Source organism: Elgaria multicarinata, chromosome 9 (assembly GCF_023053635.1).
Source record: "Elgaria multicarinata webbii isolate HBS135686 ecotype San Diego chromosome 9, rElgMul1.1.pri, whole genome shotgun sequence".
NCBI lineage: Eukaryota > Metazoa > Chordata > Lepidosauria > Squamata > Anguidae > Elgaria > Elgaria multicarinata.
The window spans coordinates 38,385,968-38,401,492 of NC_086179.1; the positions used below are offsets into that span (position 1 = coordinate 38,385,968).

The 15,525-nt window shown below is 41.5% G+C and overlaps 1 protein-coding gene across 1 annotated transcript in view; it reads left to right on the forward strand.

Moving 5' to 3' along the window:
* LOC134403449 (cytochrome P450 2D14-like) overlaps positions 1 to 559 on the forward strand; it is a 50,558-nt gene extending 49,999 nt beyond the window's left edge. The window contains exon 9 of the mRNA XM_063133632.1: positions 49 to 559. Within this exon, the coding sequence (XP_062989702.1) occupies positions 49 to 227 (179 nt within the window). The 3' untranslated portion in view covers positions 228 to 559. The remainder of the gene's footprint in view (positions 1 to 48) is intronic.
* Positions 560 to 15,525: the final 14,966 nt, after the last annotated feature.

Genomic DNA, 15,525 nt, shown 5'->3' on the forward strand with positions numbered 1-15,525 from the left:
TTTCCTCATGTTCCCATGCACAAAATATTCCGCTTCCTTTTCCTTTAGGTCGCCATGCCTGCCCTGGAGAACAGTTGGCTAAAATGGAGCTCTTCATCTTCATAACCAGCCTCCTTCAGCATTTCTCCTTTTGCATTCCTGAGAATTGTCCCAGGCCTAAGGAGGAGAGAGTATATGCATTAACAGTCAGTCCATCTGCTTTCCAGATCTGCACCATTCCTAGATAAAGGCTCCAGGATAACTAATTCCTCAATGTGAGGTGACCTGATACATTTTGTGGAAAAGGTTTGAGTGAGAAAATGTATCCTTGCATTGCCTTAACATGGAAACAAGGTGCCCTATGAATAAAATGCAGTAAGAAAAACAAACTCCAGACATGTGATGTCAATCAGGTTTTCCATGACCGCAATACACAGACTGTATCTGGGTAATCATTTAGAGTAGAAGTTGTCAACATGACGGCTGTGAGCCATGCATGGTTCCCTTTGTCTCCCCACCCAAATTGATGCTACACCACTGAATTCCAGCAGTACACAGCAGCAAGAAAAAGTGCATTTTCCCTTCAAAAGAAGGAAACCAGGGAGCACACATCTATTTTAATGTAAATTCATGCTCTCCCAGAGTTTCCAGGAGTGCAATTTTGCCTTAAAACAAGGCATGTGTTCACCCATATGCCTTGTGTCAAAGGGACAATGTGTTGGTGAATTCAGCAGTGCCAACTGTGGCATAGCAGTGCACCCTGGGTGGGTTCCAAGGAGCAGAAATTGACCCTCAGACCCTTGGAAATTACCTGCCTGTGGTTTAGAGAAAAGAGAATTGTGGTTCTACTCCACTTGTTTGATGCTACATCTGATTAGCAAAGACTATAATTTTCACTATTAAGGGGTGTATAGGTTGGATCACCAATGTAAACCACCCAGAGAGCTTCAGCTATGGGGCGGTATATAACTGTAATAAATCAAATCAAATCAAATCAGTGAAATCTGGGACTATTTAGTTTTTTAAAAAGTCAGATATAGGGCTATTAGACACGGGTCCCAGTTGAGGGTTTCCCACAGGCATCCGGGTATCAAACTGACTTTTAATAGTGTGGTCACCCAGAAGAATGGACTGCAATAGCATTCCATCTTTAATTTAAAATCATGTGGTCATGAAAACATCCAAGACCTGTACAGGGTGTGGGGTTTTTTTTTCTTAATGTAGACACACTCAATGTTTCATGTGAGTCTCCAAAACCAGTCAGTATTCAGACCAAGTGTACAAAGACAGTTGAAAGTTACAGAATATCAGCTCCTTACTCTTAATAAAACTCTGATTAATTCTTGCAAACAACATGACAAGACCACTCACTCAATAATCCAGCATTTTATCTGGTGGGTATCCCTTCTTTAACTGGCCGATTTTCTTTATGTCATACCACTATTTTATGTGGTGGCCATCTCCCATCTAGATCTAAAAATTTCTCTTACTATATTTGTTGGGAGGTAAGGGTGGGGAGGGCTGTTGAATTTCCAAGCAACGTTCTGCCACAGTTGACGCTGTGAGGTGGGAGAATGAAACCAAGCTACAATTCCCAGGCAGCAGTTTATGTATAACTAAGCACTTTACTGCCGCAGAGGGGATAAAATAAACTAATTACGGCCATAATTTGCCCAAGATACACGAATTGCCATATTTGAGGGTGGGGGGAGAGGAACTGGCACATGAACTGGAAGTTGCACAAGTAAGGAGAAGCGGTCCACTGTGGACTCTGCACTTTCTCACAAATCCAACCTCATTTGGGTCCATGACAGATTTCTACAGCATCCCTAATACCAGGTCTCTTTCTCTCCCCTTCCCATTGTCTTTTGGGGGATGACTTCTTCACAATTGTCTCAACACCTCCTCTCTGGAGCAGGGTTTCTCCAGCCTTTGCCTCTCTCTTTTTCCAGTCTGTGGCTTCACCTGTCTTTCCTATTGATCATCTCTCTTTCTTCTGCCATCTGCTTGTGCTGCGACCCTCTACCTTCGATTTTCTCCCTATTTCTCTGTGTGTGTGTTTCTCTCTCCCTGTCCTCTGCCCCTTTGCTGCTGTGATACAGAGTTTATGAGCATCCTGGCCAACAGCCTCCATACTGCCCCCACCCCATGCTGTTCTAGCCATGCCTACTGAGCTCTGAGCAAACTGGCAGGCTAGCCTGACAAATGGCCTTGACACACCCTACTGGCAGTCTCCTTTTTATCTTTCCTAGTAACTTGGAACTCCAGACATACCTTGACTGTTTTCTCCTGTAGACAACAAAACTGGGACAGTCAACAAAATCCTTAGATTTATCAACTAAAACTTCTTGCACGATCTTGAAGCCATTCAGTACCACATTCTTCCAGAAGTTCTGCAAGATATAAATGTCCCCATACTTCTCACTTAACTAAAGAAAAGATGAAATATACTATATAAAATTCAATCTAGTAATGAAAAATTATGCAAAAAATATAGCATATCACTTATACGTAATAAATCAATCCATAAAAGCCCTGTGTGTTCTGCTAAATGTTTCAGATTGCTTTCAGCATTATTAGCGGACCTCTGAAATGCAGGCATCCTTGGAAAAGGACTTGGCTTTCAGTAACTGCCATTATACTAGATTCATTTCATAGACTGCCACAGCATAATAACAGGTGAAGCTGCCATATACTTGTCCGGGTTTTTATTTTTAGATATCCATAGTTTCAGTCCAACCCAGGAAGATGCAAGAATTACAAGGAGTTGCATCAGTCACTCTAAAGGTCAAAGAGATAATTGGTTTATTGGTTTAACTACCTCACAGGAGTGATTGATTGTCAATCAAGTTGTAAAGTGATGGAGACAGATAATGCTGTGTATATAAGTCTTGTGTAGAAGCATATCTGTTCTCTCCTGTGTGACCATGACGTTGTGTGAGTATAACTGTATGATATTGTAAATAAGATCTCTGTCTATGCCTCAGTAAAGCATTGCTGAAGAAATTACTGTTGCTATCGTTTATCTTTGTGGCTTTATTCACTTTCTCTGAATCCTGCCTGGAACGCTGCATTACTCTGCTAATCTCTCTGATTGGAGAGGAATTTGTTTCTACGAACACCCCAACAATACTGAGTCAGACCACTGGTCCATCTTGACCAGTATTGCCAACCACTGACTGGCAGCAGCTCTCCAGGGTTTCAGGCAGGAGTTTTTCCTGCCCTGCCTGAGACCATCTGGGTGCTCTGTCACTGTGCTACAGCTCTTCCAAGCCATCACTGAAGCCTCTCACCCATGCCCAACAAAGCCTGCCTTGTTCCTCCAAGCCACATTAGCACATGTACAAGGGTGCAAATCTATCACACCAGGGGTCCCAGTCTGGCCCTCCAGGTTTCTCAGATGGCCACGCCCCCTTTCCTTTGACGGGCAAATGTTTGGCGGCTCCCCAGCCTTTGTGTTTCCCTCCCATTCTAAAAGCTTGAAATGTGTCTTTTCGGATTTAGTTACTGGCAGGAATAGGGTTAAGGATGCTGGTATTTTATATGTGCTGGACCCACCCCTTTTGCTTTTGGCCACACCCACCATTGGAATGAAGTCCCTGAGATACTCTGAGAAATTGAATTTGGCCCTTAGGGATGCTCTGGCTGTTAACTCTTTCACCCCTGAGCAGTTTGGGGGCTCGTGCTGTTTCTTATGGGGCTCCTTGTCTCCTTCCAATGCATTCCTATGGCCATTCGGAAGAACACCTGAATCCTACAGCCATGCCAAAGGAGGGGCAGTTCCCATGGAGCATGCTTCAAGCATGCTCCATCACCCGTGAGCAGTTTGGGGACTCCTCTGTTACCTGTGGGCTGCTCATCTCAGTCCCATGCATCCTTATGGTCATTCCAAAGGATGCTTGAATCCTTTGGCCATGCAAATAGAGGGGAAATTCCCTTGGAACATTCATCAGTTCAGGAGTATAAGAATATTTGGGGATAGTACTTCCATTACCTGTGAGGAGTTTGGGGGGTGCCCTATGTTTCCTGTGGGGCTTCTTGTATAATTCTAGGGTATTCCTAAGGCTATTCAGAAATCCAGGCCAGTTGTAAGGGGAAGTTGCTGTGGGTGGGAGGATGGGCATGGAAATAATCCAAGATAGTTTTTCGAAAGAGCACACACACACACACACACACACACACACACACACACACACACACACACAAATGTCTAGGCATTTTGAAACTGATTATTATAGAACGTTATGTAAGTCTACAGTCGCCCTATGTATATTTAGGGTGACCAGACCACCCGGGGAAATCTAGAGACCTCCTCTAAAATTATGTGAGTCTGGAGCAACCAGAGAGCAGTGTCCATTTACCAGGGAATGGATGACCCTGCAGCTCAAGTGCAAGCATTGCTCCAGCTCGGAAGCATCATTCCAGCTCAGAAGTGTTGTTCCAGCTTGTTTTCCCCAGGAAGTCCCAACTCTTGTGAGACTTCTGCATCCAGGAAGTCTTGTGCAATTTGAAACTACAAGGCAGGTGGTGCACACTTTCGTGCCAGTCCAGCGTTTGTCGCAGAAGAGGAGAAGGCTTCAGTGAGAGCAGTGGTGGATGACAACGACGATGAGGAGGCCATGGCTTTAGAGAGGCAGTGGTGGCGGAAGAGGAGGAGGCAGCATCAGAGAAGGAGGCTGCAGCTTTGCAGAGGCGGCAGAGGCGGCAAACAAGGTGGCTTTGAAGCTGCAGTGGTAGATGAGGGGGAGGTCGCAGCAGTGAACGAGGTGGCTTTGAATATGCAGGGGCAGATGAGGAGTAGGCCACAACTTTGGAGAGAAGAGGTGGCATCACATAGGAGGAGGATGTGGCAACGGATGAGGCAGCTTTGAAGAGCTGGCAGTGGAGGCAGCAGGAGCACTGGAAGAGGAGGAGGCCATCAGGCACGAAATAGAAGGTACGTGGTGGCGGCCAGGCAGTGGGCTCTCTTGCTCCCTTCCTCCCGAATTGCAGCGCAGCACAGCGCAGCCGGCACCAGCTTGGGCCTCCCCAGGCCTTCTTCCTCCCTTCTTCACTCCCGGCAGGGCATATAGCTATGGCCGTGGTGTGGCCCTCTTGCACCAGCAGCCTGCCTTGCCCGGGCTTGTTCCCTTCCTCCCTCCCGGCCGAGTTGCGGTGCAGCCATGACCGGCTTGGCTTGAGCCTTCATGGGCTTGTTCCCTCCTTTCTTCCCATCCTTTCTCTTTTTGATTATTAATTCCTTTCACTGTACACCAATACAGTTTGCTTTGTGGTAAGGAATGGTTGTTCAATCCACAGCCTCTTGAAGAGAGAAAAACAGTATAGGCAACGTTATTGCTTGTAGGCAATGAGGCCCTGACAAGAGGAAGAGCAGGCACATTGGCTGCTCACCTATCATATGGAGTGCCAGAAGCCTTACTCATCTGTTGCTTCCTCCAAGCTGATCCAGACCCCTTACCTTGGGGGGAAATAGAAGTGGGTTTGCTTGAATAAATGCTTTGAATGAGCAGCCATGTCTGAATTCGGGGCAAGGTAATGCATGAGTGTATGGCTTGCCCTGGCTCGCTTGAGTGTGTTTGGAGCTCCTTGGCTCTACAGTCATCTTTCTGAATTGCACCTGCATTTTGCTTGATCAGGTGGGCAGGTTCTGGGTGGTGCATGGTCCTCTTTGGCATCCAGAGTTTGAATAGAAGGTGAATAGATGCGAGAGGAGGGTAGGGGCTTCTTGCTCTTTTGTGTTCAAAAGCCACAAAGCTTTGTGGCACCTTAAAGACTGACAAATGTATGGTGGCATAATAAGCTTTCATGGATTGGAATCTACTGTACAGAAAGTTATTTTGAAAGATGTGGCTTTTCATGTAATGGGAGGAAAAACGCCATTTGTGAAATAAAGGCGCAAGGGGCCTGCTGATCTCTGTTATATTTGATCCTCCTGGATTAGCTGGCTTTTTGCCCACATGTGCCTCCCCTCCTGCAGTGTCCCTTTAATTTTTTGCTTGAGGTTTTTCTTTTCCTGAAATAAAATGCTCTCTTCTCCCCAGTCCATACATCCCTCTTTACAAATAGGAGTGTCCTTAGGAGACAGGATCCTTTAAACACACACACACACACACACTTTAGAGCCTGAGGCAGCTGACTCAGACAGCTGATTTGGGAAGTCATGAAAAAGCAACAAATTGTTCATTATTTTAATTATTATTATTGTATTTTCACTGCCAGGGAAAGGGAGAGGGGTACTTATAGGATTTTCTCCATTGGGGCCAAAGCACCTTGACTGGCTTTGAGTATACTATGCACCTAGGCAGGATCAACACTACTGCTTTATAATGGTTTATAACAGTATTGACAACCATTGGGGTCCATGTCACATTCCACATACAGTTTTCAAACCACTTTCAAAATGTTAGATCCTTCTTGGTGTAGATCTGTCCCTGGTTGCTGTTTCAGACATGCACTCGTTATGGATTTGGTGTGAATACTTATGTAATGAATAGTAGTTGTCCATCTCAGTATCATCTAGGATGGATGAATGGCTGAGATTGGGAAGCAGTAGCACAGCTAGGAAGAAGAACAAGTATCAGAGCTGGTAGCAGTCATACTTTCCCCATTCCTAGGCCAGATCTAGACCAAGCAGGATATAACACTTTGGAAGTGATTTAAAAATGGTATTTGCCGGGGGGGGGGGGGCTAAGAGCCTGGTAATGGTTGCTTGAAACCAGAGCTCTGCTCTCCAACTTGGGAGTTTATTTTCATAATATGACCTTCTAGCATGTGTGGAGTTTTTTCACTCTCTGTTTAGGGAGTGGAATGCCTGCTGCAGCCTCTAAATCAATGTCCAGAGACATAACTACATTTTTCAAATGGAAAGAACGCCGGATACTAGAGACTTGCCTGCAATACAATGAAAACGCTGAGTCAGGTATGGCTTCTGCGGCTTCTACTCAAACAGAGTGTATAGCGAAAGAGCGGTTGCAGTTACAAGAACAGTTTGAGGCACAATTGGTGTTGATAAAAACAACAGTAGTCGAGACTCTGAAAGAGTTGATGGGTCCCTTAGAAGCTAAGGTGACTACCCTTGAAACAAAATTAGATGAAGTCTCAGAGACTGCTTTTAAAGCTACGGATATGGGCATTGGTCATGATAAAACCAATAATGCAACTCAGAAGGGAGAATATTGAAATCAAAAATAAGATGGAACAAATGGACAAAAGAATTCACCATATTAATCTGCGTATACGTGGGGTGAAAGAGGGCACTGAAGGTGAAGATATTTATGCATTCAAAACTGAATGGTTGAAGTCCTTATTGCCTGATTTAGAGATTGCAGAAGAAGATATTGAACATGCATATCGGGTTCTGACAAAGAAGCACTGGGAATCAGCCCCTCCAAGGGACAGTATTCTCTGTTTTGCTCAGCTTAAGAAAAAGGAAGAGGTTGTTCAAGGGCTTCACTGCTTGGATATGGTCAAGTATGAGAACCAACCAATTATGATATTGCAGGAACTTTCACCCGAGACATTACATAAGAGAAGAAATTTACGCCCCTATACCAGTAAATTGCAAGAAGCAGGGGTTAAGTATCGATGGGGCTTTCCTTTTTGATTGATGGTAGTCCGTGGAACTACAACATATTCAGCTATAAATAAAAAGGAAGCTGAGGAGTTATTAATTGAATTGGAGATTGAGAGCCCACAAAATATGGAGCACCAGAATGGCAACAAGACAGAAGGAGATAATGTATCAGAATCAGGCTGGGTAACAGTGAAGGAGAAACTGCAGGCGAGGAAAAGGAGGGGGTTTCAGAAAAACCAACCCATTTCCCAAACATGATAGGAATCTACATTCGCTGGCTAATTGAAATCGCTGACTGGTTGCTTTTGGTTATGGGTAACCCTTAATGTCTCCAAATGAAGAAACAGACTTTTGATCTCTTGCTGTTCAAAACAGGAGATATTCTGTTGGACTTCATAATATTTGAGAACTAATATAGTTTAACAATGTATGGAAATCTAATATGATTTTTGTTTTCTCTCCTTTCCATTTTGGTCGTATATATATTAAATAGTCAAAAGCTCCAAATTGGCAGAGGTGGAGCAATTTGTATGTTAGAGGGTTTTATAAGACTCTCTTTTTTCCTTTTTATACCCCACAATAGGACATAGGTGCTCCAGACCAAGGCCAGATCTACACCAAGCAGGATATTACACTTTGAAAATGGTTTGAAAAAAGTATATGGAATGTGTCCTGGGCCTGGACAGTTGTCAAAACCATTATAAACTGTTATAAAGCAGTAGTGTAGATCCCGCCCAAGCATTCATGTCCTGGGGCGCTGCATTTCCAACAGCCTGTATGGCTTGGAAGTGTGTCTGTTACTCCTGTGCGCACGGGATCAGCAAGGTGGGTTTCAAGGGGAGGTAAAGGGGAGGGGAGGGGAAAGATTGAGAAAGGTTTGTGTTATTGTCCCAAGGCAGGATGTAATTTTGTTTGTGTTATATACATAGTTGAGATATGACGGCCATAAGGACAGTTACATTAAATGTAAATGGCTTGGGGAGTGCGGTAAAAAGAACAAGAGTTATAGATTATCTTAGGAAAATGAACCCTCAAATTCTATTTTTGCAAGAAATACATAAGATAAAGAAGGGGGAGAAGGTTTTGAAGCACCCCATGTTTAATAAACAATTTTATATATCTGGTACTGCTAAATCAAAGGGAGTAGTTTACTACATACCAATTTTATCTTAATAGTGGGAAAATGGTTAAAAGACAAGGAAAGTAGGTTTATTTTTGTTAAAGGGGTGTTCGAAGGTACAAGATGTCTTACATTGGGATCAATATATACACCAAATACTGGACAGATGAAGTTCCTTGACAGAGCATTTAAAAAATTGAGATACTTTATGGAAGGGCCACATAATGGCCACATAATGAGAAGACAGGATACCCTGGAGAAGAGGCTGATGCTAGGGAAAGTGGAAGGCAAAAGGAAGAGGGGCCGACCAAGGGCAAGATGGATGGATGATATTCTGGAGGTGATAGACTTGACCTTGGGAGAGCTAGGGGTGGCGACGGCCGACAGAAAGCTCTGGCATGGGCTGGTCCATGAAGTCACGAAGAGTCGGAAGCGACTGAACGAATAAACAACAATGGAAGGGGATCTGATCTTAGGGGGTGATTTAAACTGGAACATATGGAGTTTGAGTTCTAAAGATCTGTATTATAAAAAATGAAAACAAGAAGACCGTTCGCAGGGCAATATATGGTATTTTAGGGATCAGTTGAAACTCATTAAAGGATTTGAGAACTGGGGGGTGAAGGACATATGGGGAGAATTGAATTTAAGGGATAAAAGTTTCACCCATCAATCTGCAAGACATAAAACACAGTGAAGGATAGATTACTTATTGTTGCCTCTTTGCTATCATCCAGTTTTTCTGAAAAATGTAGATAAAGGAGGTTTTAAAGGATGGCGGGATAAAGTGCTGTATAAATTGAAAGATTTTTATCATAATAAGATCCCTCTTTCACTATCCGAAATCAAACAACAAGTAGTTAATCCTGGAATTTCATGGTTCCTGGGGTATCAACTGCAGTCCTTCCTTTCCAACAAGGGTGTTAGGGACCAGACTGTTCAGTGTTTAACGAGTTTTGAGAAATGAATAGATAACACTATGGGCTGTGTTAAATGTTGGGTTATTGTGCCAGAACTTTTCTCTCTCTGGAACTCTGTTTGTGCTCAGAAACAAACACACATCACGCAGGTCTTACACAGCAGAGCTGGTTTATTTCCTTCAGGCTTCTGTGCAGTTCAATTCAGATCAGTTCAGATCAGCACACTGAGGCATACACAGAGAGCAGTGATCATAGAGCAGTGATCAGTTCCATTTTACACAAGTGAGAAACTATATACAGATCTACACAATTCTTATCTACATTACATACAGCTGTGATGAGGCTAACTTAGAATCTTGGCAAGGTTCCCAGAACAGCCTCTATCTCAAGGTAATTGCCCACAGATAGACTTTCTCTGTTTAACCCTGAGATAGCCATACACACACAATTTTAATGACTAAGCAAGTATTTCTTTTCATATACTTAACAGTCCTCCTCTTGCGCATGTTGTTTAAATTGTGTTACAATCTGAGACCCAGCTTTAAAAGCATCTCTTTGTGTTTTACCATTGATACTGGTTTTGTGAATAAATCAGCCAACATCATTTCAGATGGACAATATTCAAGCTTAATCCAGCCCTTCTGAATTATATCTTTCACATGAGAATAACGAACATCCACATGTTTAGTTCTTGGTTTACACTTTTCAGATGTAGCCATACTAATACATGCCTGATTATCCTCAAATATGGTTACTGGTGTCTCAATTTCCAACCTTAGATCAGCAAATAATTGTTTATACCACTCAATCTCATTACAAGCCAGAGATAAGCTGATATATTCTGCTTCTGCACTAGAGGTTGCTACACAATTTTGTTTTCTTGTATACCAATCAATCAAGGATTGATTGTAAAAGAATGCTGCTCCACTGGTAGACTTTCTATCAATTGCGTTAGCCCAGTCAGCATCTGCATAAACACAGAAATTTCCATCTTTGTGTGTAGATATTTCCAATTTGTGATTGATTGTACCTTTTAGATATCTCAATACACGTTTTACAGCTGTCCAATCAGTTACAGAAGGTTTTGTCATTTTTCTGCTTAAAAGATTTACAGCAAATGTAATATCTGGTCTACTTAGGTTTGCTAGATAAAGTAAACTTCCAATCACACTCTGATATTTCTGTATGTCTTCCATTTCAGTACTGTCTGTCTGATTTTGAAAATCAGTGACCATAGGAGTGGCAACAATTTTACAATTCTCCATGCTGTGTTCTTCCAGCAATTTTTTAATTTTGCCACTTTGTTCAATCAGAAATGACCCTGTGTTAGAATCTTTTGAAATTTGCATTCCTAAATAACTTTTCACTGAACCAAGGTCTTTTAACTCAAAATGTCTTTGCAGCTGGTTTACAAATGTGTTTTTCTGTTCTTCTTCATTAAAAACCAGTAACAAATCATCTACATAAATCAGCAAATACACTACATTTGAACCATCCTGTTTTGTGTACAAACAATGATCAGCTTTGCTTTGTTTAAAACCCATTTTGATCAATACATTGTCCAGTTTCTTATTCCAACACCTTGCTGCTTGCCTCAAACCATATATGGATTTTTTCAATTTACAAACTAACCCTGGATTTTTAACAAAACCTTTTGGTTGAGTCATGTAAATTTCCTCTGTTAAATCTCCATATAAGAAAGCTGTTTTGATGTCAAAATGAAATACATTCAATTGTTTTTCTGCTGCAATTTTTAACAAAAGTTTTACACTTGAGTATTTTGTTGTAGGTGCATAAACTTCTTCAAAATCTATTAGATATTTTTGAGCAAATCCTCTTGCTACCAATCTTGCTCTGTAACGTTCCACCTGTCCTTTCTCATTTTGTTTTACTTTGAATACCCATTTACAGGTAATGGCTTTTCGACCTTCAGGTAAAGGTACTAGCTCCCACGTTTCATTTTTTTCCATTGCTCTGATTTCTTCTGACATTGCTTCATGCCAGCCCTGAGCTTCTGTAGGTTCCATTTCCTGAATTTCCTCAAATGAAGTAGGTTCATAGGCTATTAGTAAAGCTCTATGAGAAACCTGTTTGCTTTGGTATTCATCTGAGTAACGAATTGGAGCTTTGCGTTCCCTTTCTGATCGTCTTGGCATAGTTACAGGCATAGTTTCCTCCTCTACAGTTTCTTCCCCCTCCCTCTCTTGCTGAGATTGTTCAGGAATTTCTTCTGTTTCTACAGCTTTCTGTTCTACAGGCAAACTTACATACTGTTTTGTTTCCTGCATTTGTTCATGAAAAACTACATCTCTGTTCACAATTACACTTTTGTGATATGGAGACCACAAACGATAGCCTTTTGTTTGTGTATCATATCCCAACAGTTTACATTCCAAACCTCTTTGAGCTAGTTTTCCTGGTCTGTTTTCTTTCTGAACATGAGCAAAACATTTACTTCCAAAAACCCTTATATGTGACACTCTAGGTTTTCTTTTGTAAATCATTTCATATGGAGTTTTTTCATGTACAGAGTGGTAAAGCCTGTTTAACAAATAATTTGAGGTGGACAAAGCTTCTGCCCAGAACAGGTTAGACAATCCTGACTCTTTCAATAGAGCTCTTAACATGTTCTGCAAGGTTCTGTTTTTCCTTTCTGCAACTCCATTTTGAAATGGTGAATATGGAGCAGTAAGGTCATGTTGTATACCCTCATCACTGAGGAATTTTTTAAATTGGTTGCTAAGAAATTCACCTCCCCGGTCCGTTCTTAGATTAGCTATAGGTTCTTTAAATCTATTTTTACTCCACTTAACAAAGGCTTTGAACTTTCCAAAAGTTTCACTCTTCTGTTTTAACACATACACAAATCCAAATCTACTGTAATCATCAACAATAGACAAGAAAAATCTGTTTCCTCCTTGACTTGTCTCAAAAGGACCTGCAAGATCTGCATGAATTAATTCAAAAATTCTTTTTGTTGTTCTCTCACTATGTTTTGGAATGTTTGACTTATGACACTTGGTTTCACTGCATACATTACATTCTACATAGTTAGAACATGGTTTGATTTTCACCCCTTCACACAATTCTGGAATCTTAGAAATTGTTTTATAGTTAGCATGACCAAACCTTTTATGAGTTAAATGGATACACTCTTGGTGTGGTTTGCAATTGGCTATTGTTTTTGTTGTGACTTTGCTGGCTACAACTTCATTTTCTGTACAAGTATTAATCACATACAAAGATTCTTTCATTATTCCCTGCACACACACCTTGTTTCCCTGTTTTATAGTACAATTTTCTTCAGTAAAACAAACCTCATACCCCATTTCTGTTAACTGAAACACACTTAGAAGGTTTGTTTCTAATTCTGGTACATATAAAACACTTTGTAGTTCAACTCCCAGACAATCAAAATATACATTACCCACACCACAAATCTGGATTTTTGTTCCATTTGCAAGGGTAACACACTTTTGCTTTGAAGTAGAAGTTTCCAAGGTTACAAATGAAAGTTTGTCTTTTGCCATACTTATTGAAGCCCCAGAGTCCAAAAACCAAGGATTCATTGTTTCTTTGACTCTTGCTAGAAGACACTTCTTTGTTGATTCAGCTTCATTCATGTTGTTTTCTTCTCTCCACTTTGCTGTCGACTGCTTTTTCTTCTTCTTGTTGCAATCCCGCCTTAAGTGTCCTGCGGAACCACAATTAAAGCATTTCCTTGCCTTTAATGCAGCCACCACATCAGAAGATTTATGGCTTTGTTGAAATTCAGCCACAGGATGTTTAAGGCTCTGTTGTTTTGAAGCTTGTCTTCTTCCATAGGTTTCCAGTAGTTTTCCAGCTACATACTCAAGGGTTAAATTTTTCTCCTCTTGACTTTCCATCATGGTGACAACCGCGTCGTACGATGAATCAAGACTTGACAAAATCACATAGACTTGGTGTATAGTTGTAAACTCCATCCCTCGTGCCCTGAGTTGATTGAAGATTTCTCTCATGCTTTTCAAATGGTTTGACATAGACTCCCCTGGTTTCAGCTTCATTCCATACAGCTTCCGGGTTAGAATTACTTTACTGCCCGCTGTTTCTCTTTGATATACAGCTTGTAGCGCATTCCAGCACTCTTTTGATGTATTCAAAAACTGAATGAAGGAAATTTGAGAGTCTTCTACAGCTAATGCAATAACTGCCATTGCTTTTGCATCGTCCTTAAACCATTTAGCATTCTGTGGATCTGCTCTATCTGGTGGATCCTCTGTGACTACATACCACAGTTCAGCCTGAATCAGATACATTTGCATTTTGTAAGACCATAATGCATAGTTAGAGTCATTCAGCTTTTCTAACAATTGATGCAAACCAGACATATTAGCTCCTGCCATTTCCTCTGCTTTAGGAATTGGTATCTCACCGTCCTTCTGCTCAGAGTCCTCCTCAGAGTCAGCCGACTGAGATTATTCCTCACTTTGCAGCACTGGCTTTAGCTTGATGTCTTCCTCCATCAACAGTTTTCTGTTTTAGCAGACTCCTGGTTCTGATACTGCACCGTTCCCACCAAGTTCTGGTTCTTCTGCCTGGGTTAGGCTGGCGTAGACTGGTCTAGGCTGGCGTAGGCTGCCTGGACTGGACTGGGCCCATAACCTTTGTTGGGTTATTGTGCCAGAACTTTTCTCTCTCTGGAACTCTGTTTGTGCTCAGAAACAAACACACATCACGCAGGTCTTACACAGCAGAGCTGGTTTATTTCCTTCAGGCTTCTGTGCAGTTCAATTCAGATCAGTTCAGATCAGCACACTGAGGCATACACAGAGAGCAGTGATCATAGAGCAGTGATCAGTTCCATTTTACACAAGTGAGAAACTATATACAGATCTACACAATTCTTATCTACATTACATACAGCTGTGATGAGGCTAACTTAGAATCTTGGCAAGGTTCCCAGAACAGCCTCTATCTCAAGGTAATTGCCCACAGATAGACTTTCTCTGTTTAACCCTGAGATAGCCATACACACACAATTTTAATGACTAAGCAAGTATTTCTTTTCATATACTTAACATTAAAGGGATGGTGTCCACCATATATAAAATATTATTGGTCTCTGATGAAAGCAACAGAGATGGTCTTAAGTGCTGGTGGGAAGTGAACCTAGGTATCTCTATTGATGACACAGTTTGGACTAACATGTGAATGAGACCACAGTTTAAATCTATATCTGCTAACACAAGAGAAACCTCTCTGAAGCTATTACATGGTTGGTATCTGACTCCCAGAAAATTGGCATACATTAAATCCGGTTCCTCTCCCATGTGCTGGAGGGGATGCCAAGCGGTTGGCACATACCAGCACATGTGGTGGGAATGTGTTGAGATTCAAAAATTCTGGACCGCAGTGTTTTCTGAGATTACCTAGATTGTAAAAACTGAAGTACACATGGATCCGAAACTAGCTTTATTGAACTTATTTATTGAAGCAAATATCAATTTGAAATATAAGGAGTTAATTTCATTTCTTTTGTTTGCTGCTAGGAAAGTAATAGTGTTGCATTGGAAGGATCTCAAATTTATAGACTTGAATGAGTGGTACAAAGTGGTGTGGAAGCAATAATGGAAAAATTGTCATATAAATTACAGGTCATGAGAGGTCAACGGAAGCGTGATTCCTTTGTGGTTGTATGGTTATCATTCATTGAATATACTAATATGGGAGAACATGGTTGGATGGTACCTATATGTTATAAATCATTATGGTTGTTATAAATGTTTTGATATTGTTGATTTTTGGAAGTTGAATATGCCTCCAAAGGGATTTTGTATTCTCTCATTTTGCAACTTGATCCACGGGTGGGTAGAGAGGGAGGGAATTTTAAACCATTATAAACCTGTAGTGCAGCTCCTGCCCTAGACTGGGGGTGTGGGTGGTGGTGGAGA